Below are 23327 nucleotides of genomic sequence, written 5' to 3'. Positions count from 1 at the left end.
ATTGTTGAAGGACTGGGCATGCATATTTTGGTTTTGGTACTTCTGGAGTCACTTAAACATAAAATGTTTGTAGCACAAAATTGACAATATATGCTGACATTAATTAGCATAAAGCATGATCCATTCATTTATGTGCACTCACTTGAATTAGAGTTCTGTCAAAGTTCTTTTCTGTGCTGAGCTCCCCCCAGTGGTGAAAGTAGCAATGTGCACCTACCTGCAAAATTTGGGTTTAAAAACTCTCCCAGTTAATTAAATAAACTTCAAATATAGTGAGTGTCTAGTTAGAGCAAGTGATAACATAAATTCTGCTGAAAGACAAAAAAAAAAAAAAAAAAAAAAGAGTCATCCTTTCTTCAGGCTTGTAGTCAAACAAGCCGACATATCTAAACCAAAGATACGCTCTTTACACCACGCGCCCCCAGAGTGTGGGAGAGTTTCTTGATACAAATCTTTTTTACATCCCCGACATTTAAGATTTATTTTTTCAGGCAGCAACCAAACAAATGGTGCAGGACGTGTTGAAATGATTTCCCCTTCACTCTTTTATCTGAGCAGACAGCTTTGTCAGCTGGAGTTCAAAACACTGTGGCCTTCTGGGAGATCTGGTTCAACGCAGAGGGGCAGAAATTATCTCTGGGACGTGAAGCTATGGCAGCAAAGTGATAGAATCTCTCTTGCAAAGAGTGGCGTATGCTTAATTACAGCGAAAAAGTACCCGTGATGCGATCTTACCTTTTACGGACTATTTCATCGACAGTTTCCTCCAGCCCTCTCTTTTTCTCGCTCCCTGATAAGCCAGCATGCGTGCAACAGCGGGGCATTTTGTGTTCGCTCATAAAGTCTTTCTGCACAAAGGCCATGCTTTATTCATTTACTTGCAATGGAACAAAAGTGTCCTTTGAAATTCTGGCACTCTCAAAAAGCTTTTCATATCTCAAATCATGCAAAAGAAAACCAAAACAAAAAAACAAGGACGCTGAAACATACTGTATCAATGCAATATCAGTCCTAGAAGAGCCAAGCCTCTGCACAACAGCGTGGTAAGCATCTCTTGTTTGTAGCCATTTAGATTAGATATTTTGCCATGCCAGTCCCTCATTTACGGTGCTGCTCGCCCAGCGTGCTGCTGTGGAGAGGCTGATACGGTGGTGCAGCGGCCACCCAGAGCTTGGTGGATGGATGGCCTCTCTGGGCGTGTTTGACTGGAAACAGGTGTGTGTCATCTGAAGATGAAGGCCCAGCCGATAAACATTATTGGAGAACATCTGCTGCTTGTCACAACATGGGGCGAGCAGGAGCGCGCCGCCATCCATCAGCCTCACTGGAGAGTGAGTGTTTAGGGTGGGGTGGGGGGAGAGTCCCCTGGTACTGAGCTCACTCACCTATCACTCAACCCAGGACGTCCTGGATATAGGGTGCATGCATGGTCCAGGCACCTGCCCGCCAGTGCCGGACCACAGCCGCCGTTGGCCAACGGGAGAGAAAACGCTCCAGTGGACATGAAAAATGCCTCAGGGAGAGTGCACTTGCTCTCTGATGCTGACACACACACACACACACACACACACACACACACACACACACACACACACACACACACACACACACACACACACCTTAACACTCAGCTCAGGTAACCCACCATTTACTATCAGGAAGGCAGGCATGGCCTTAATGCTTGACCCTGCCCAGGCTGATGATGAGAGATGTCTGGTAGTTGCCTTGCTCAAATTTGCACACTGACACACACAAACACACTAAGAGCCACATGATCCCATAGCTCTCAATGACAGCTGAAACCTCCACCCATACCTTACTGCCCTCCCACCCCCAAACCCCCAGCCCACACAACTTAGGGATCACAAAAATCAATACCATGCAACGCTGCGTTCATAGCACACATTACAAAAAAAATAGATGGTTAGTTAAAGGAAATGTCCACAGATGTGTTTGTTGTTATTTATTTGGTTCACGGCACCGTCACAGATGACAAAATGAAACATACTAACTGGCTGATAAATCAAATGTATCTTCTCTTTTAAACAATGTAGCACCACTGATATGCCAGGAAATGAGCACAGTAGGGTTACGAGTGATACAACTGGCACCGACCTGAGATATAATACAAATACAGTTTTTTACAAAAAATAAAAACAGACGAACACCAATCGAGATAAAATGTCTTGTAAAAGTAGTGCAGTAGTGAAAGGGTGAAATGAGTTTCTACTACTGTAAGTCCAGAGAAAAGTGCAGTAACATTTTCTTTTGTTGTTGTTTTTTGGGGGTTTTTTCGTAAAATTGCCCACCTCTGTGTCAGCAGCTCACTTGGCGAACACAAATCTGAAAGAAGTTTAAATGTAATGACTCGCGACCAGCACTGCACCAGGAAAACCTGTGGTCAGCGCTAATAAATTGAGTGTTTGAATTGCAGGGAAATGAAATTTGGTCAAGCCAAACTTAACCTTAAAGTGAGTTGAGACGAATATTGGGCCATTATTGTGTCCCAGAGCCAGCTTCTTCACAAATGAACTGGTTATCTGATCTTCATTCTTTTCAGAGGGAAAAGCGTTAACATTAAAATGCAAAAAATGTATCTGAAAAGTGCAAGCACCACTGTGAGACTCTTTCCAGCATTTAACAGGCCACTTTGGTGCACATAAAATATTCTATTTTTTCACTTTTGGACCATATTTTTGTGTCTCGCGTTGACTTTTTCTGTGTGTGTTCATCTTTTGTGTTTTAAAATAAGTAAACAAGCTGCCCCGGTATTTCTAAATCTGTTTCATACATTTTTATTTTTACATAGATATATGCTTGGCATTCTTTTACACTAAACATTAAGCCTTTTATGGACACCCACATAAAAAAAGTGGCAGTGGATGAAAAGAATCTCGTGTCAGTAACAAATGTAATTCAGGTGTGTGTGTGTGTGTGTGTGTGTGTGTGTGTGTGTGTGTGTGTGTGTGTGTGTGTGTGTGTGTGTGTGTGTGTGTGTGTGTGTGTGTGTGTGTGTGCGCGCGTATTGCTAAGGAGCTTGTGTAACTCTGAACTTTTAATTTTAGATTGACTGGGTACGTTTGAGTTCATGAGTTCAGGTCCACTAGTTGATCGCCCCCGAGCTTGGGATTTGGTGATTGAGTGCCAGTTTCTGACAGCCGACTACAAGTTTGAGCGAACATATTAACACCAGCATTACCTTTACCGAGATGATCTGAGTAATGCTTCACTGAGCCAAGTCCTGTGTTTGAACACCCAGTCAGATGTTTGTACCTCTGCTTGGGTTATGTGGTTTTGCTGCCTGTTCTTCTCTTTCGTTGGGACACAGAGAAGTTCAGCACTCCCGGGGTTTGGTGGAGCGGTGCTGAAAAGAAAAAAAAAGAGGCAAGAAGACATCAGCACTATTTGCAAATCAAAAGCAAATGTTCTGGGGATTTTGGAGGAGAAGTTACTGCTACGTAGTCTCCCCGTGCGCTTGGCTTTGAGGAGGTAAAATGAAGACAGCTTCAAGACTGGCTTCATGCTGGGTGCAGATTAAAATAACTGTCAGGAGACGGGAGCAGCTATTGAGAGAGACAGGGTGACACACAGAGTGATGGGGCTCAGCCTCTCACACTTCATGACACAGTATTTCACTAAAGCTGGTTCAGCTTTACAGCCCTTGACCCTGGGTGTCTATGTTTTCTGTGTGTGCGAGTGTGTGCGCATGTGTGTGGTCAGGTATTAGTCATGTTGTGGGGACTTGAGTGGATTTACAGAGACACATTATGGGTTGGTGTCTCCCAAAAGGCAACAAAAAGTCAGTGCTCACAATGTGAATTGTTAATTTGAAAGGGGAGGACACTCTTTAAGGTTAAATGATGATAGAGGTTAGGCAGATAATCTGTAGTCCTCTAATGTAATGATACATGGTTGTCTGTGTCTACAATACTGTGCAAAAGTCTTGAGTCACACCTCATTTCTTTATATTGTACTTTACTGTGATTTTAAGTAGTCTTGATAGTTCCCCAGGCTTTCTGAAGGTCTTTCAAAAACATTTTCACTCATTGGCTAATTTTTCAGTCTTTTTTAATTCCAATTCTTGTGCCTGATCAATTTTAGAGGAATGTTTTTTCTTTCTTTTTTTTTGTTTTGCGATATAACAGACAACTTAGCAGAGAACTAATTTTGAACTGTATTTTCAGGCCCTTTGCTACTTGCAGCTTTGTTCCCTCTTATTTAACTGAATCTACAAAAAATGCAATAGACAGTTTGACAGACATAGCATAGTATTTTTGTACCACCAAGGTGGTTCCCATGAGTTTCATAGATAAAAGCGTGATATGAGATATATCATGCAATATATATTATGCAATCTATCCTAAAAAAAATGAGGAAACTTGACAAATGGAAGACAAAACGAAGAAGTGGAAGGTCTAAAACCAAATCATTTTAAAAGTGATGTAATGATCATCAGATTACATCAGAGTTTGATCCACCATTCAATACCATCTGAAAATGATCTGATTGACAATGGCTTTTCAATATGACAATGATCCCAGACACACTTATAATGCAGTAAAAGCACACAGTGCAACACAATCATTGATGGATTGGCCTCCCCAGAGCCTGAACCTCATCATTATTGAAGCAGTGCGTGATCATCTTGACAGAGAACAAAAGGCAGACGACATCCAAAGAAGAGCTTTGAATGTCCTTCAAGAAGCCTGAAGAACTATTCCTGAAGACTACTTGTATTTTGCCTTGTATGCTGTATTTCCATGTATGTTTGCAGACTTCAATAAATTCCTCCACCTATTTCCCATTTACTTCCACACATATGCAAAAATTAGAGGTTGCTCAAGTCTTTTAGATACTTGCACTATGCGTCTCATAGTGCAAGTATCTATTTTCTTTGTGTGTTTACCTTCACTACATGAAGGGTCAAGCCAGGTGAGCGGGCACAGGCAACGTCCATTCACCCTATCACAGCGGGCCCTGTCAGAACAGCGACACAGCAGGGAGCACTCAGGGCCAAAACGGTCTTCGTCACAGGCTGAGAAAAAAAAAAAGGCACAGTGAAAGAAATGAGGAAATTTAAAGAAAGGAAAGACTTGACGCAAGACACCCTAAGTGATCTTTTTAAAATATCTATTTTGGATTTAAGTGAATCATGTTAATAAAAGTAATATCTACTTTTTTCACATCTGTGCCCCGTTCTTCCTGGGGGACAGAGACAGCGTCCTGTCAATGGGTCACATGGGGCCTCGCCAGCACAGTCACATGATCTTTCACAGTTCGGTCCAAAGCTGCCAGCCTCACATCCTGAGAAGAAAAAACAGAAACATTCACACGCATAATTTGAAAAATACAGTAATGATCATTCAAGTTCTTCTTTAACTACACGGAAACTGCTTCATTAGACATGAATAGCCTGGGAGTGCACTGAAACCTGCTGTAAGTAGTTGATAACACGTGTATACGTAAAAATATCCTTTTTTTTTTAATTACATAATCCCACAAAGTAAAGCTTTTAGAACGAGATGACGATTAACACATTTAATAAACATTTTGGAAATTGAAATTTAGTTCTTAGCACACATGCAAATATAAATTTAATGGAAATGAATGGATTCACATACTAACAACAGCATTTAGTTATAAGAAACTGTGCATAAACATTTTCTCAGATAGACACAAACACCCTGATCGATCCAGGTCGGTGTCCTTCTACCTTCTAGCTGCTCTTCAGTGCTCAGTCCTATCTCCTGCTGGTACTGAAGTGGCCATTAAGGCACTCAAACTGGGGCTGAGAGCCCCACGAGCTTGCAGGAGGGCATGAGGATGTAACAAGAATGCATTAAGCAGTAGGGAAACACCCGTCTCTCATCAAATAACCAGCCTGCCTGCCCACCTACCTAACAGCCTGTCTGCCAGCCACCACACACTCACATTTTGCTGGAAGTCTCTCATTCATTCATGCTCATATCTCCCCATGTACAGTCGCAGCTGGCTATCCAGGTGGCCATTTAACAATGAGCACAAACATGTGACTGTGAGCACTGCTGTGTTTTAAGTCTTCGCAGACATGCTGAATTACAAATATCCCTCTTTGTTACTCGTTTAACCTTTACTCCCATGTAGTTGCATGTAACATACTTACGTCTTTGGCACTGTGAGCCATGGTAGCCCGGTGGACACGCACATTTGCCTGTCACAGGATCGCACGCTTGCAGCACCTTACAAACACAGGTGTGTGCGCAATTCACTCCAAAAAACCCAGATGGGCACGCTGGGAGGAACACAAGACAGAGGATTTAGGTTGGTTAAAAAGGTGTTTTATCTGGATTCATTCAGTCTTCTATGTGACCAGGGGAGTTTGAAAAAGATCTACATTTCATAATGTCAACGGGACTTCTAGTAACCTTATAACCAAGTTTTCTTTTCTTTATTTCGAGTGAGGGTTTGCATACTGTGTTGACAGGAGTGGCCGTAGTATCCTGCAGTACAGCTGCAGCTGCCAGTGAAGCGGTCGCAGGTCCCATTGTTGAGGCATGGACAGTCTTGTGCACAATCAAGCCCATATTTTCCCTGTGGACAGGCTACACACACAGACACACACAATGGGTTGATAACACTAGAAAGAAATGTGACATATAAGCCTGAGTGATGATTATTGGAGTAAAAAAGTAAAAAAATGTGTGCATCAAACATTAAACACTGAAAACATTAAAACTGGGGAAAATGTCTTCTTCATAAATACAGACTGAAGTCCATCATGTAGCTAATAATGGGGAAACTACTGCAATATAAAGTTTGTTGTTGGCTTTTAATTTGAAATGACCACAATCAAATTCTGCTGAGTTTAGGATTTTTTTTATTGTGGAATATCTGGAGTACCTGTCTCACAGCGGGGTCCAGTCCAGCCGAGGCCGCACTTGCAGGACCCATCACTGGGGTCACACAAAGCCCCGTTCAGACAGCTGCAAGCGTTTCTGCACTGCATGCCATAGCGCCCCCTGGGACACACTGGAGAAACAATTTTCAGGAAACATCATAATACACTAGAACTCTTCTGTTCAGCAAAAGCACTAGTGGTTGCACCAAACATAAAACACACACAGTGCACAGCTCGCGCTTTCCCTTGTCTCTTTCACACACGCGCGCGCGCGCACACACACACAAACGCGACTGCACTAACCACGCTCGTGTTTATTTAAGCAACAGTTTCTAAAGAGATGGCAAAGTAGCCTAATTTGGCGCTGATATAAAAGAATAATCATGTTTCTCTGGGTAATTTAGATTGGGAAAACAATAAGCAAGCCGTCTTTGATTCCCCTGTTTATTTATTTGCTTCCTTGCCAAATCCAGCGACACGGAACACAGAGAATGAGCCACTTTAGGTTTATGTAAACATTCAACAAGAGGAACTTAAGAGGTGGTATGTCCAAGTACATGCAGGAGGCTGAAGACGAGAACATTTAGTGCAGGCAGCGCTGGAAATTCCCTGTTTGCAATCCAGCTGAATTGCTGATAAAAGGAGAGATTAAGAAAACTCAGCTCTGCCTCTGTTTAGTGGGAATAAAAGCCCTGTGATCATCGCAGCGCTTACACTGAGGAAATGGAGAATTTGTAACTTAAATACACAGGGAAAATGTTGAAAACTACACCCTCATTTTAGTGGTTGTTTCTCATTTCTAGTTAAGTGTCCTGTTTCTAAAGAACTCATTAGAGCCAGTGGTTCCTAATGATGCATGGCAGTCTCAGTGGTGACTCTCTGTAAACTCGAGAGGATTGTAAAAGAAAAATGTCTAAATATAAAGCCTGTTTGATATGTGTGATATGGTTCTGCTTAAAGTTGAACAGCGAGGTGACACTTTAAAGCTGCTGCAAAATGTTAAATGTGCCAGTATGTATCCTGTTTAGAGTCAGTCTTGAAACTACTCTTGTAGTTCTTTGAATATCATTCTCTGATGTGCAGCACTGTTCTTGCCACTTTGCATCTAAAATTCTGCAAATATATAATTTTGCACTAATATACTGCAAATAAACATCCTCGGTTTAACGTTACCTTGCTCGCAGGACAATCCCATCCTACCAGGGCCACAGATACACCTCCCGGTTACTGGGTGACACTGTCCTCCTTCCCCACACGTGCACATCTTAGCACAGTCTTTCCCATAGTATCCACTTGGACAACCTGCATGAATAGATATGCTTTCATCCATATGAAAGAACAAATTAAAAACTATGCATGTATTAATTTTACAGGCATCTGCATTACTTCAGTTGATGTCGACCAGAATTTTGTAACGCAACATAAAGAATGGTTGTATCAAAAAAAGTCTCTAAATCAATCCAGTTAGATTCAATTTTATTTATATAGGACTGAATCAAAACAACATTGACCTCAAGGCATTTTATATTGTAAGATAAAGACCCTACAATAATGCAGAGAAAATCAAGGTTTGTCACTTGGTGACAGTGGGAAGGAAAAACTCCCTTGTAGCAGGAAACCCCCCCCCCAGTAGAACAAGGCTCAGGTAGGGCAGCCATCTGCCGCAACTGGTTGGGAGTGAGGGGAAGGTGACAGGGTAAAAGAAAGACTGTGACTCTAATCAAGCTATAAGTATAAGTAGGCAGAAATATGACTCGCAAATATGACTTTTATTAGAGGACAAGGACATTCAAGCTTTCTTGACTTACTTGAGCTGCAGTCGCTGCCTATGAAGCCAGGAGGACAGTAGCAGGAACCAGTCCTGAAGTCACAGCGACCACCATTGATGCAGCTGCACCTGGACTTGCAGTTCGGCCCAAAAGTCCCCGCTCTACATCCTACAGAAAAACCAGACACACAAAACTATTACTAGCTTAAATTAAACATATCATTGAGTCATGCAAATCTAAAGTGTAGCCAAATATGTACTCCGCAGCAATAGTTATTTCATTAGACTTCCTGTTTTATTAAAAACTAAATAAATAAATGGATAATAGCAGGTGCGTCTTATTAGCCAGTGGTTGCAACAGAAGATTAACAGTATACTTACTTAGCCCACATCGCGGCCCATAATAACCGGGCAAGCAGCTACATTTCCCCGTCACCGGATGGCACTGCTCTTGGTCTCCTGAACACTGGCACAGCTTGGTGCAGTTTTGTCCGAACACTCCAGCAGGGCAGGCTAAAATGATCAAACCGGCAGCACATCACGCACATTAGCACAACAGAAGAATGTAAGAAGCAATTTTTGGGATCATTTACCTTCTTTGTTCAAAGGTGAATGATAAATCTTCGATGCACAGGTCAGCTGAACAACTAACCTCTCATGCCTGGATCAAAGACAGTGGTATTGTATTATGCTTATAATTTAATATCTTTATAATATATATATGTTTGTGTGTAAATATATATTCTGATTTTTTGTTTGTCTGAAGCTCTCCAAGCGTCAAATGGAGCACAGAGATTGAGCTGGGTTGAGTCGGCTGTGTTCTTACCAATGGAAATACTGATACTGATTTAGGAATGAGTGCTGCCTGAAGAAGAGTGCGCAGCAGGTTGTGAATCAGTGTAAAAAGACCTAAAATGAACTTTGTGCTGGGGTGCTTACAGGTAGCTGTGTCGGGTATTTGCCTTCTGACCTGAACCTACCATTGGTAATATCTAAAGACGTTTGGGGCTGCAGTGCAGTTTAAAAGCATGTTAATTAGTAAGCTTTCAAAAATCCTATTGTTAATTTATAGCCTAAAACGTGTGTGTTAATTAAAGCTTTGTTAAAAGAAGATACATATTTCTGGATATAAATAAAATAAATAAAAATGAAAAGGAATGAGCCTCAAATGCAGTCTTAATTTTTCATTGTTATCCCTGATGGGCATTGCACACCCGAAAAGAAACATTGTGCAGATATCCATAGTGCTCGTGATACAGCAGCAGATAAGGCCTTTATGCACACATTCAATAGTATGTGGGAACAAAGACGCATGCCGTTTCCCTTTCCTTCCTCAGATTATCCTGCGAACATACTGGGACATTCAGTATTGACTGCTAATGACACCAAAACTCGCAGCAACTTTCCCTGGTGCCCAAACCCAGGCAAACACAGAGGGACATTCTTTCACACACCCTGTCTGCATACATACATATGCGCTCATCACAATAATGAATGAAGTCCCCAGACAATCAGTCATAGGGAACAAGATGAATCTGTGAACCGAGCATGTTTTCAGGTGAGACCGCAGCACTAAGCTACTCAGTCAGGCAGCAGCAGGCAGCGTGGGGGACAGATAAGAAAGGACTCCAGACTAAAGAGGCAATTACGGTGCTGTCATTATGCATGTCTGCCTTCCAAAAGCCCTTATCCGCCACCGAGGAGACAAAAACAATGCCTTCTGTTTTACTTGGCAACCGGTGTGTAACATTTATCAGATGTCTGGGGAGTGTGTGAGGAGAGGAACGGAGCTGAGGCCGTAAGGAAGGGGAGGAGGGTGGGTGAGTAGAAGGCGCGGTGAAGGGCTGAGGAGGGACGCTGCTTATATACACTCCTTAAGGGTACGGTTTGAATAATGAAACATTCTCACAAGCACACAATTGGTTTGTTTCAAGGCGACAGTCTTTTTATCAACAAGGTAGCTAAATGGCCTCAAATGTAAGCCATGTAGGTATACTCTCCTGACTACCTGTTACAGGTAAAGGACATTAGTGAAAGTCTGTGGATATTTAAGATCTAAAAATTGAGCAAGCAAGCCACTAATCACCTCATGATTAGAATTCATTCAGACAGGTTTTGTTTTCCTTCTTACTTTTCTCGCAGCCAGCCCCTGTGAGTCCAGCTGGGCAGCCACAGCTCCCCGTCTCATGGTGACAGGACACTCCAGCCTGGCACTGACACCGCTGGGCACAGGAAGCACCGTAGAACCCCGGGAGGCAGGCTGTCAGTCAATACACACATCACACACACAGTCACTTCACTCTTATGTTCTTTAGTGCCAGTTTCATTCAGCCGCAATTTCCTCAGTCCTGTATGCACTCACATTTGTCACACCTGGCTCCTCTCCAGCCTGGCACGCACTCACAGCGGCCTGTCACATGGTGGCAACTCGAACTATGGGCACAGTCACACCTCTGCTCACAACCCTCCCCGAAGAATCCCTTAGAACAGGCTTCAGACAAAAAACACAAGCGCTTGCGGTTAGCATGCAACATCGCAGCCAAGGATGCACTTTTAGAAGATGTTTACCTTTTATATGCTTGGAAGGCTAACTGCACAAACTGTTTTGACATACCATGTTATAAGCTATCGGCTTCTTTTCCGGGAGTAAACAAACCTTTCTGCTGCTGATATCCAAATGTTAGCAAATGGAGCACAGGGGCATGCCTGTCTCTCATGATGTTGAGAGACAGGCTACAATTTTATGTGTCTTTGAAAAAAAACCCCGCATCAGCAGGTACTAGATTATGATAAAACAACTATGCTGTAAGTATAGGAAATCACCTGACTGGCAGAGGTCTCCTGTCCAACCATGGAGACACACACATTTTCCTGTCACTCTGTCGCATCTCCCTCCATTCATACAGGGGCAGACCTCGGTGCAGTTCTTTCCATAACGTCCTTCTTCACACTCTGGGACAGATGGAAAGGAAGGTTAAGAGAAAAGTTACATTCAAGTAATAATTTATCACACAAATACAACATGGCTTTTCCAAGGCACCAAATTATGAAGACAGGGACAGAAAGACAAAATATTTAATCAAGAAAAAAAGTTTTGTTTCTCTTAGCTTCCCTACAATGTGCATTCACTATCCCCCTATTACATACACCTTTTGAGCAGTGAGTTGGACTTTCCGGTTGCCTACAGAACTGCCTGTTTCACCACATAGATTCAATAAGTTGCTGGAAACATTCCTCAGAGATTGTGATCCACACTGACATGACACAGTTGCTGCAGATTTGTCAGCTGCACATCCATGATGTCAATGTCCCGTTCCACATCCCAAAGGTACTCTGTTGGATTGAGATCCAGTGACTGGGGAGGTCATTTGAGTACAGTGAACTCACTGTCATGTTCAAGAAACCAGTTTGAGATGATGGAGTTTTGTGATATGGCACTTTCTCCTGCTGTGGAAGAAGACATCAGAAAGTACACAAACTGGTCACAAAGGGAATGAAAGCATTGAAGGCTGTGGTGTTTAAACAATGCTCAGTTGGTACGAAGGGACCAATAAAGTATCCCAACAACACCAGCCTGAACTGCTGATACAAGGCGATACAATGTCCTATTTGAATGTTGCAGCAGAAATCAAGGCCCATCATAGTTTTTCAAATATTCAGTTTCTAATTCTGGTTAACCTTAGTGAACTGTAACTTCAGTTTACTGTTTTGTAGCTTGTCACACCTGGCGCCCAGTAGCAGAAGACCTAGTGTGCTCTTCTGCTACTGGGCGATCGTGGCTCAAGAGTTGGCAGTTCGTCTTGTAATCGGAAGGTTGCCGGTTCGAGCTGGCTCGGACAGTCTCGGTCGTTGTGTCCTTGGGCAAGACACCCTATTGGTGATGACCAGAGGGGCCGATGGTGCGACCTGGCAGCCTTGCTTCTGTCAGTCTGCTCCAGGGCAGCTGTGGCTACAACTGTAGCTTGCCTCCACCAGTGTGTGAGAGTGAATGAATAGTGGAATTGTAAAGTGCTTTGAGGGCCCCGAAAAGCGCTGTATAAATGCAATCCATTATTATTACTGGAGTGCATCTGCTTCAAGGTTTGATGTGTTGTTTGTTCAGAGATGCTCTCCTGCCTTCCTTGGTTATAATGAGTGGTTACTTGAGTTAATGTTGCCTTCCTGTCAGCTTGAAGTGGTCTGGCCCTTCTCCTCTGACCTTTAAAATCAGCAAGACATTTTCTCCCAGACAACTGCCTCTCATTGGATATTGTCTCTTTTTCTTGCCTTTCTCTGTAAACAATAGAGATGGTTGTGTGGGAAAATCCCAGCAGATCAGGAGATTCTGAAATTCTCAAACCAGCCCATCTGGCACCCACAACCACGTTTAACGCTGCTTAAACCTTTCATCTCCATTCTGATGCTCAGTTTGAACTTTAGCAGGTGGTCTTCACCATGTCTACATCCTTAAATGGAATGAGTTACTGCCATGTGATTGGCTGATTAGATATTTGCATTAACTGGCAGCTGAAAAGTTGTAAAAAACACAGTTTAATCCGTAGTACTGTCAGACTCACCCAGTTCACAAGCTGCTCCAGTCCATCCCAGTGGGCAGGAGCACCGGCCACTGATCCTGTTACAAGTCCCTCCATTTTGACACAGACATTGACTTGAACAGTGCCCTCCATATCGTCCTGCAGGACAGGCTGAATACACACAACATAGTATAAGCATTTGAGTTTTGACTGCAAACGTTCTATTATATTTTTCTAGCCTTTCTTATATCATGAGTTCATTTCTGCAAGTGCAGTAACTGCGCCAAGAGATTCCCGAGATAGATAACATGACTAACGTCGGTTTTCAGAGTCTGCTGACTGATATTTACACTGCCAAAAAGTTCTACAACACAGCACAGTGGTTTGAAAAATAGACTTCTTTGACATTACGGTCATCATGCTCAGTAATTAGCAGTTTAACTGATGAGCCACTCACGCAGTTGGCACCTATCTCCGGTCCACCCAGCTGTGCAGCTGCATCTCCCAGTCACATGGTTACACTGGCCTCCGTTCTGACACTCACAGGTCTGACTGCATTGCTCTCCAAACTGACCCTCTGGGCATTCTGCCACACACATGCAGGCACACACACACATTCAATAATATTCAAGTTGCATTCCTAGAAAACAGACGTGAGAGCTAATTGGTCATTTGAGACATTATGGTTTTTAGCACCCATATTGTAAACGCAGTAATAATCAAAGTCCAAGATGGCATTTGGGGTTTAAGAAAGAGGAAAATGCAATAATGACAGAGGTGCATGATTAAGTCATGCTCGTGGCTTTCTGCTCACTCTGGTTCTGGTAGTTAGAACCACAAAATGGCTGTGGGCGAGAGGAAAGTCTTGAATAAGACTGCAGAATGACAGACTAAGGACTTTAGTGGGTATTTCACTGGCTTCATTAAAACAATGGCATGAAATCCTCAAGAAACTTCAGCCTGAGAACACTGGTTAGCTGCTAAAGTCTCTTCCAAGTTGAGCTCTCCCTTTCCTAATGTTGATCGCTATATACATGTGGGTGCATTTATCCAGAATAGACTTCAATTAAACCATGTATGCCAGAGGGCACTCTTGCGCTCCCTCCTTTCTCCACCCTTACCCATCCCTAAAAAAGTCATTGGCAATGTCTCATTATAGAGATAATTGTTCACAAACACTTCATAGCTGAGTTTAAGGAGAGGATGTCGTGATGGGCTGCAGTGAGGGCCTCCCTCACACCCTGTTTTAATGATGTGGCTTCCATTACCCAGAATGCAGTGTGGTCCTGCCCAGCCGGCGGTGCACAGGCAGGCTCCTGTGATGTGGTGGCAACGGGCACCGTTCCTGCACTCGCACATCTGGCCACAGTCAAGACTGTAAAAGCCGTCCGGGCACACTGTGGGCCGAGATAAAACATCCGACTGGTTAGAACTGGCAGCTTCAGAAAAAAGAGGAGAGGAGAAGGTTTAGATGCCAATATTTTTTTATTTAGTTCTTTTTTTTTCCTTTCCCACTCTCACTCTGTTCCCCTTCTTCCTACTTTCTCTCTCTGTCCTACTGAAAATACCAATATCAAATTGCAGTACCACACTGCGGCTGTTGCAAAGCGTCTGCGTTCGTTAAGTGAGCTCATGTCCCACATGTGTGGTGGATCTGGGCCACATCAAAAGTTTATGGCGGCTCGGAGGCCGTTCCCTCTGGGAGGGGGGGGGGGGGTTAGAGAGGGCACAAAGAGCCGGTAAATAGAGCACCTGCTGAGTCCACAGGCCCCACCAACACTCGACAAAACAAAGCCTGGTGTTACTGTACCCACACACATACACACACGACAGTGCTGCTGCAGATGCAAGGCGATGCCAGTTTAAGGTCTGTTTCCCATTCTCAAGGAAAGTTAGAGAAATCGCTTGAGTGTGTGTGTATAGTCAAGTGACACTCACAGAGTTTGGTAAACACAGTGCCTCCCCATCCAGAGGAACCTAGCCAGAGGTTGCGGGATGAATGAGCCTTTCCACTGCTTGGATGTAAATATTATCTGTAAGCATGACTTCACTAGAGCAGGAAAGAATAACTCTGTTTATTCACGGCCTATATTTTTGATCGGTCAATTTGTCACCGTGGAGATCACAGGCAAACTCGGATGATAGTCGTATCCTGCAAAACAAAAACTTCACCCACACGGGTTTTTATTTATGGGAACGCTGCTATTTCCCTGCCAAAGCATGGACTGACTGACATTTCTCTCTTCGAGTACCCTCTTCTGTTTCCTGTTGCAGCAGTGTGCGAGAAATGGTTTGCATAGAGTCTGTCCAAATTATCTCAGCAGCCAGCAGCTCTTTCATTCCGTTTATATACTACTTCTTCTGTGAATAAGGAAAGCAGAGCGCAACATGACCAAAGGAAGCCACAAATTGGCAAAAATGTGTAACTTGGTGGTTTCATGTATTATAAATGCCGCATTAGTCAGGGTGTTCCCCTACGGTTAATGCATCATACCCTCCTGCTCTCGCTCAAATTGATGACGGTGTCCACTCCTCCTTTTTTTCTGCCTCAAGGCCTCAAATTGGGAAAAAAGTATCTTTGCTGCTCAGCAGTTTCTGGCATGGCCGTCGTTGTGTTCCCACGCTGACAGCATGACGTCTTTGACTCTCTCTGTAGTGGTTAGGCTGTGATGTTATTAAAGCTAGCCCACTGAGGATGCTGTCATTTTAATGCAGCTGTACATTAACTCTGTGGTAGCAAAATCGTCGGTTTATTGTCTCCTGTTTATTATTATCATAGCGTTTGCTGACACCATGGCAACAAGCTGGCATTGCTTGTCCTGCAGGAAAAAATGCCTTAGTGCCATTACTTTGATATATCGTGAGCACCTCAACACATCTCTGCTGCTAAAATATAAACAGAAAGCATCTCAGATGAGTCATGTTCCCTTTTAATAAGAGGAACAATAAGCCCATCAACAGATGTAGCAATTACTCTCCTTTTCAGCGGACAAAGTTTACAGCAGCGCGCGCACTTTATTTTAAGTCTTTAGGCAGTTGCACAATTTTGAATGACAAACTTTGTATTTGTATACACCAGTAGGGGGCGACTGGTTTCCATATTAACCACAGAGCTGCAATCTGTCATTTGATATGAGCCCAGTGTCTGCTAGTGTTTGTAAATGCAGAGTCTTCCCTCTGAGTCTTTGTTTATAGGTAGGAACACAGGATTCGGTCCACCATCACACACAAACTCACACACATACTGTGTGCCATCATTGAAAGACTCCATCTCGAGACTAAATGAGCTCTTTAAGACAGAAGGATTATTTCCAGATCCCCGGTTGTGTAAGAGCCACTGCTGTCAGCCCATAAAGCAGGTCCAGGGACCACACAGCCAGGGAGAGCAGACCACAGAAATAGAGCGGATAGAGAGAACTCAGAATAGAACTTCCTGGTTCTATTCAGGGTCTGCGTACACTGAAAGAGGTCAATGCTGCAACAACAAAACGGCCCGGTTTCTTCAACAAGAACACGGATGTTCAATGCTCCTCAGACCACAGTTCTTTTTTACTGCAACAAAATGAACTCTGTTTTGTTTTTGTTTTTTTGATGCAGACATCAAAGCTGCGGACCAGAAGCGCGGCATGATCGGCTTTAATTGAAGAAGCTGTGTGCTGGATGCATGTCAGGCCTCTTTCCTCCAATAATACTTGATGGGAATGCTTAGCATCAACCTCAGTACCACAAGAATGCTGAACACAACAAGGCCTTTGGCCTTATCAAGCTATCTGAATCTTGTGGAGCCAACTACTTTTGTGAATAACAAGATCTAAGTTCTAATGAGAAGTCATTTTGTTCCCTTTAATTCTTTGAAACCGATCAAGTAAAGAGGTCTTTACGTTGTCAAGCCAAGGCCTGGCTTTTCCTGAAGGAAGAGGCTCATTAGAACACTGAGAAACTGGACACCTTTGTTTGAGGGGAATGGGCCTTCAGAAACTAAAATCTAGTCAGAGTGATAGCTCCATTTCCACAGCAACGTCCAATCAGACTGCAGCCATTAACCTGTTATGACTAGGGATGTGAAGCTCTCCTCTGGTGTGGCATGGCTGTGATTTACAATGCCCTGTGTACTAGGGAGGCGCTATGAATTTCTGGAACTAGTAGTACAGTCACAGTAAATCTTTTGCTTTGTAATAACAGGAGGCCACTTCAAGTCAAAACAACTCTATTACATCGTTAAAACTCTCAGACTGTCGTTACGTCTTGTAGTTCAGGACAAATACAGGTGAATATTTGTTATGTGAAAGGTTTGCTATGGCAGGATGCTGATACAAATTATATCTTGGAATTCTGAAATGGTTCGCTCATGATATTATAAGGACAGCGGGACGAGTCGCGGGATTTGGCGGACGCTTCACTGAAGTTGGAGAAAAGATTGAAGAATGTCCTGCAACACCCTCTAGTGATGAAAAATAAAAATGTCAGCAGGAATGGAGCGGAGCGTTCAGTGTGGACCGTTTTAAAGACGCAAAGTGTTAATGCGATAATCTTACATCAAACTAGAATCAGGAATTACATTTTGCAAAACATTTACATTTGTGATAAAAAAAATGATGGGCCAAACTTTATTGGTAGTGATTTGGGGCTTTTTAAAATAATTTATTAATGGTAAAAATAACTGACTGCAACTTCCTCTTGCTCAAGATAATATATGCTGATATTATGTCAAATAAAGCAAAGAAAAACATTAAATCCTCAAGAAAGAGAAAGTGATATATTCTCCACTTTGGCTTCAATTGCGTATCTAGAACATCAGTGATGTCATGAGCTCACCATGTGACCCATCACATGGTATTGCTTTGTGTATGTTTTTTGTTGAGACTGGTCAGCTATTATAAAAATAAAGAGAATTTGCAGACAGTCATACATGGGACACACAAATCTGGTTTCACTAAAGAAGTGATTCTTGTGAAAACTAAAAAGTTCCCATAAAACTTGACCTTGAGCATGATTTAGGCAAAAACTCAGTAGGTGATCATTGTGTGCAAGGTTCACTAAATTCTGACGAATCGTGCAATGTAGTGCATAGATGGATGGATAGATGCATCATAATCTCATAAACACAACAGTCCACCGGAGGCATCAGTTGAAAACAAGAACAAAATCAAAGGAGTGTGTTTATCCATGATTTGATCAGTTCAAGTTTGCAGGGAAACATTTAAATTACTTTGCTTAGCTAAAGAGGATCGACATGGCATTCTATTAAAATGAGACATCCGCTTATGACGGGACTGCCACAGACATATTTTGGAGTCAAAAGTGAATAATGTTGCATGGTTATCCAGAGTACCGGAATTGCAAAGGCTTTCATTTCTTCTCAGGGATGGACTAAGTTTTGTTCACATGCAGCTGCAAGCGAGGGAGGCAGAAGGACATGGCGGATCTCAAAACGTGGATTACTTCTGGAATTAGGTTTAAGAGAAAAAAAAGATCCTAAGGGTTTATTCTTGAAGTGAGAAGGAACCAAAATCACTGTTAATAGCTTAAAGTACATATAAAGATACAATTATAGCCACATTTGTGTCTAATAATGCAATTAAAAGTTCCTTAAATCAAACTTTCACTCTAAAGCCAGTATACCAAAAAAAGTTGTACAAGTGATTTAATAACATTTTTGAGATTTTTATGGCTGTAGCAAGGTTGGGGCTACATAAAACAGGCATATTAGGAACACAATATATATTTATGTAAAGACATAAGATTAGAAATAACATCAGAGACAACACATGGCTTACTTTTCTCACAGAAGGTGCCCGTATACCCAGGAGAGCATGTACAGGCTCCGCTCACATGGTCACAGAGGGCTCCATTCTCACACTGGCACAGCTGGGCACAGCCCCGACCATAAGTGCCATTCATACACTCTGTGAATTGGAGCATGCACATTACACAGTCTCTTGACTGTCCAACTAAAAAAAATGCCAATCCAAATAAAAACCCAGAAGACTCCCCACATGTGTCTCCATCTATCATTTTAAACAGAGATTTATATAACATGTAAAATCTAAAGTTATACAGTATCAGGATCAAATAAAACATTTAAACTGTATTGTGCTTGTTAAACATAAAATCAAAAAAATACTGACTGTGGTGCTGTAACTGAAATGGCCCCAAGGTGGCAGCATTTAGTAAAATATACAAAATGATACAAAATGATTTAGTAGCTAAGGCAATAACTTACTCTTTTCACATCGGTCTCCTGTGTAGCCGGCCTCACATGCACACTGACCACTGACTGGGTCACAGCCCAGAGACTGTTCGTGGCACTGACAAGAACTGGTGCACCCTTGTCCCCAGAAACCAGGATCACATACTGCAAACATTACAGTGAAGGGTGAGTTATTTTCTCTGCTACTCTGTCAGATTCTCTTATTTTTGTCTCATTTGTTTACATTCTCACATGTTGCACAATCGTGGCCTCTTTTTCCAGGAGGGCAAATGCATTTCCCAGTCTGTGGGTCACAACTGACATCAGGGTGGCAAGAGCAAGGTGTTAGACAGCCTGGTCCATGGTACCCAGCAGGACACTCTACACAACACAGGTGATTAATCAGAAAACTGATTCTGTCATGAACTTTCTATAATTAAATATAATTAAAGTGTTCAAGCAAGTCGAGGAGATTACAGTAATTTCAAAATCCAAGTGTGACATCATCATTTTTTGTTTTTGTTTTTTAAAATTTGAGGTTGAATAAGTAAAAAAAAAAGTTGTATGCCTCATTAAATATATTATCATCAGCATTAAGGTCAGCTACAGCTTACACATTTGGTTTATTAAATGATTTTTTTTTTTTGTTTTAATCTCAGAAATTTCATGCAAACTCACTGTTTTGGCAGAGCTGTCCCATGAATCCTGGCTCACACTCACATGTACCGGTCTGCTTGTTGCACGAGCCTCTGTTCTGACACTCAGGACAAGAAGACTGGCACTTTGACCCCCAGAATCCATCAGGGCAGTCTGGGAAACAGCAAGTACCTTTCACTTTGATAGAGCAGTACGCAGTATTTATGTTTTTAACTTCTCAGATTTAATACACATTCAAATATTGTAGAAATTGTAGTAAAGTGCAGTTTTGAGCCATCCACGATTTTTTTTAATATTTTGCTTTCAGACTTTTTTGTCATTTTTTTAAAGTCATCCTGAGCAAAAGTGCTCAAGACTTTTTGTAGGTCTCTCAAAGTTTTTCTTTGGTCATTGACTGCTTTTTAGCTCATTGTCAGTCCAGTCCTGAGATAAACCAGTTTACACAAAATGCCAAAGACAACACAGTTTGAAAGGAATAAAAAAGGTATTTTTACACCAACAGAGGTAACTCCAAGAATCTGAAACCTTTCCCATATCGTCATGGTGAGCAGAAGAAGTGGGAGTCCTAAAATGATACTTCAGAGCAGTAATTGAAAGTTGTCCTTAAGAAACAGGAAAAAAATCCAACAACCATCTGACACAGGACCCCAAAGATCCATCTGACTCTTCAGATGAACAAGCTACTGATCACTGAAGCCTCATCAAAAATGGTGTCAGTGTGAGGACGGCAGTCAAGAAATCATTCTTATGGAAGAAAAAAACAGGGAGAAAAAAGGCTGAGTTATGCCAAACTACACAAGACCCACACTGAAAATCAGTGGCAACAGGTCAGGAATAATGAATCCAAATTTGACATTTTTGGTCCAAATTATTGTTTATATGTACGAGGGAGGTCGGGGATCTTGTAAAAAGTGATGGAGTTATGAAAACATGAGATTTTGATCCACTATGGAAGATCATCTGAAAAGTACAATCATACAACGATTCCAAACACACTGGTAAATCAATAAAAAATATACCTATATGGAAAAATAACACAATGGATCACTATCAGTTATGGACTGGCCTCCGCAGAGCCCAGACCTCTACATTACTGAAGCAGTGTGGGATCATCTTGACAGAGAACAGAACAAAAGTCAGCCAACAGCTTTGAATGTCCTTCAAGAAGCCTGGAGAACTATTCCTGAAGCCTGCTTAAAGAAACTAAAAGAAATATTGACTAAGGGAGTTAATGTTGTTTAAAGTTCGTCATTAAAGATATTGACTTACAAGTTTGTTAGGTGCAGTGATTTATTTAAAAATGTCCAAACATAACATGGAAACCCAGTATATAAGGCAAAAAATGTTTGTACAATTCTATTTGTGTTTTTCCCAGCAAATTAAAGGAAAAGAGGGATGGCTCAAAACCTTTGCACATTTCTGTAACTCTCTGAGAGGGGTAACAAATGTCCAGCCTGCAAACAAGAAAGATAATTGATTGTCTTCTTTCTATTATTATAGGACATTGCAATAATGAATACCTTCCTGGCACGAGTGTCCCATCTTTCCATCAGGACAGATGCATTGTCCAGTTATGGGATCACAAGGAGCTCCACTGCAATCACAGGTCAGAAGACAGTTCTCTCCATAGCTTCCAGCTTGGCAGGCTAGCAACACAAAATACACAACAGACATGATGTAACAGGAGAAAAAATAAAAGACTGGGTTACACAACAGTGAAAAAAATTATTAAGAGAGGCAGCTGGACAAGTGAAAATGTTGAAATCATAATCACTTGATGCTTATTTATTCAGCCTCTGCCAAAAGCTCCTGCTGTAATAACTGAATTAAATCGCCCCTGTCATGACCTGGCCTGCAACTTAAGCTATGGACAACCTAGAGAAAAACGAAAAAAAACTTTTATTTGGGTTGCAAACCCAGCACGCCTAGGCTTGGACTGTGCACTAGTCCTGACACATGGTAACTCTGTTATCTTAGTCCGCTCCCCAGAGACATAAAGTGATGTTTTTACCAGAGGCTCCTGAGCAATATTCAGCATCACTCTAGAGCACAGTACAGAGGGTTGAACTTTCCATCAACCAGCAGAGTAAACAGCCAGAGGGCACCCTGCTGTACAGGAACCCTACTTTCTAGTTGTGTAGTTTGCAACAACAAGAACACCTGCACTGACCAGGTGAATTCATAGATGCATTTCACCTACTACATCCACGTAATCAGTCAAAGCTATCAAATGATGAATAGAAGAAGGAGGCGAGGATAGAGGAGTAAAGAAAGATCTGTATGCTTTGCAGGAAATTAAAAATGTGACAAAGCTGAGCAAACACATAACAAAATGCGCTGCTTTGAAAAAGGCACACAGTTGCACAAGCAACAACTATGCAAACTATAAGCATGCGTGCTGACACGTGTCAGTATGCCGGCCCACGCAGTTCACAAATTCACACACATTATTACACTGTGCGGTCTTTCACTATAAAAGCTGTGACCACATGAGTGCACTGTGGAATCGAGCTCTGTGGAGAACACTGCGTTTGCAGAGGTTAAAAGGAACGAGTGATATTATTAATGCGAGCCAAACATCTGAAAATAACTGCACTGCATACGTTAGACGTCAAAATAACTGAACATGCGCTCTTACATTGGCTTTTACAAAGTGCTTTAAATCATTTTTTTTTTTGCTTACCCAGTTGACAGTTATGTCCGTGAAGCCCTGCAGGACATTGCTGGCTGCACTCTCCAGTCTTGGGGTCACATGACCCTCCACCTGGACAGTCACATGGCTGCTCACAGCCGGGCCCGAAAAAGCCTGGATCGCATTCTACAATGAGACACGCAGATGCATAAAAGATTAAGATGGTGTGCAGTCTCTAACCAAATATCTTGGATACCTTCATCGAGTAGAAGCTTGACTGTTAAAGACCACCGACAACCTCCTAAACTCTTCTTCTTCTACACACTAATATACTAAAACTGTACTGCAAGGAAACAGCAAGACTCCCCTTTGTAGCTCACATCAGAGATGCATTACTGCAACTGGAAACATATTTGTTCATGTTTAGAACCTTTAAAACAGCTGAGAAAGTAATACGCCCTCGTCTCTGTTCAGCATTTGGCTTGAAAATGTAACCAAACACAAATCTTAACCACTTCATTCCTGTCAAGGAATAAACGTGCTTTTTATACCTTGTTCACATCGTGGGCCGTGATACGCAGCCTTGCAGAAACAGCTTCCCGTTTTGGGGTCACAGGCGGTGGAATGTTCTTGAACACAGTCGCACTCCTTGGAACAGCCCGCTCCGTGCGTCCACCTGGGACAAGCTG

General features: G+C 42.3%; 1 protein-coding gene across 1 annotated transcript in view; it reads right to left on the bottom strand.

The window, feature by feature from the left end:
* Positions 1–2925: 2925 nt before the first annotated feature.
* egfem1 (EGF-like and EMI domain containing 1) overlaps positions 2926–23327 on the bottom strand; it is a 63010-nt gene continuing 42608 nt past the window's right edge. The window contains exons 17-38 of the mRNA XM_085429118.1: positions 23190–23324; positions 22690–22824; positions 21527–21652; positions 20028–20159; positions 19602–19730; positions 19383–19514; positions 18937–19065; positions 14428–14556; positions 13617–13745; positions 13202–13330; positions 11469–11597; positions 11008–11136; positions 10777–10905; positions 9027–9158; positions 8686–8814; positions 8051–8179; positions 6880–7008; positions 6453–6581; positions 6143–6271; positions 5176–5304; positions 4907–5035; positions 2926–3364 (exon numbers count right to left, since the gene is read on the bottom strand). Of these exons, the coding sequence (XP_085285244.1) occupies positions 3285–3364; positions 4907–5035; positions 5176–5304; positions 6143–6271; positions 6453–6581; positions 6880–7008; positions 8051–8179; positions 8686–8814; positions 9027–9158; positions 10777–10905; positions 11008–11136; positions 11469–11597; positions 13202–13330; positions 13617–13745; positions 14428–14556; positions 18937–19065; positions 19383–19514; positions 19602–19730; positions 20028–20159; positions 21527–21652; positions 22690–22824; positions 23190–23324 (2807 nt within the window). The 3' untranslated portion in view covers positions 2926–3284. The remainder of the gene's footprint in view (positions 3365–4906; positions 5036–5175; positions 5305–6142; positions 6272–6452; positions 6582–6879; positions 7009–8050; positions 8180–8685; positions 8815–9026; positions 9159–10776; positions 10906–11007; positions 11137–11468; positions 11598–13201; positions 13331–13616; positions 13746–14427; positions 14557–18936; positions 19066–19382; positions 19515–19601; positions 19731–20027; positions 20160–21526; positions 21653–22689; positions 22825–23189; positions 23325–23327) is intronic.

Source organism: Rhamphochromis longiceps, linkage group LG14, assembly GCF_057381845.1.
Source record: "Rhamphochromis longiceps isolate RC_006_pf linkage group LG14, R_longiceps_female_GT1.1, whole genome shotgun sequence".
Taxonomy (NCBI): domain Eukaryota; kingdom Metazoa; phylum Chordata; class Actinopteri; order Cichliformes; family Cichlidae; genus Rhamphochromis; species Rhamphochromis longiceps.
The sequence above is the reverse complement of the archived record's forward strand: the minus strand, read 5'-3'. Positions and strand labels throughout refer to the sequence as shown.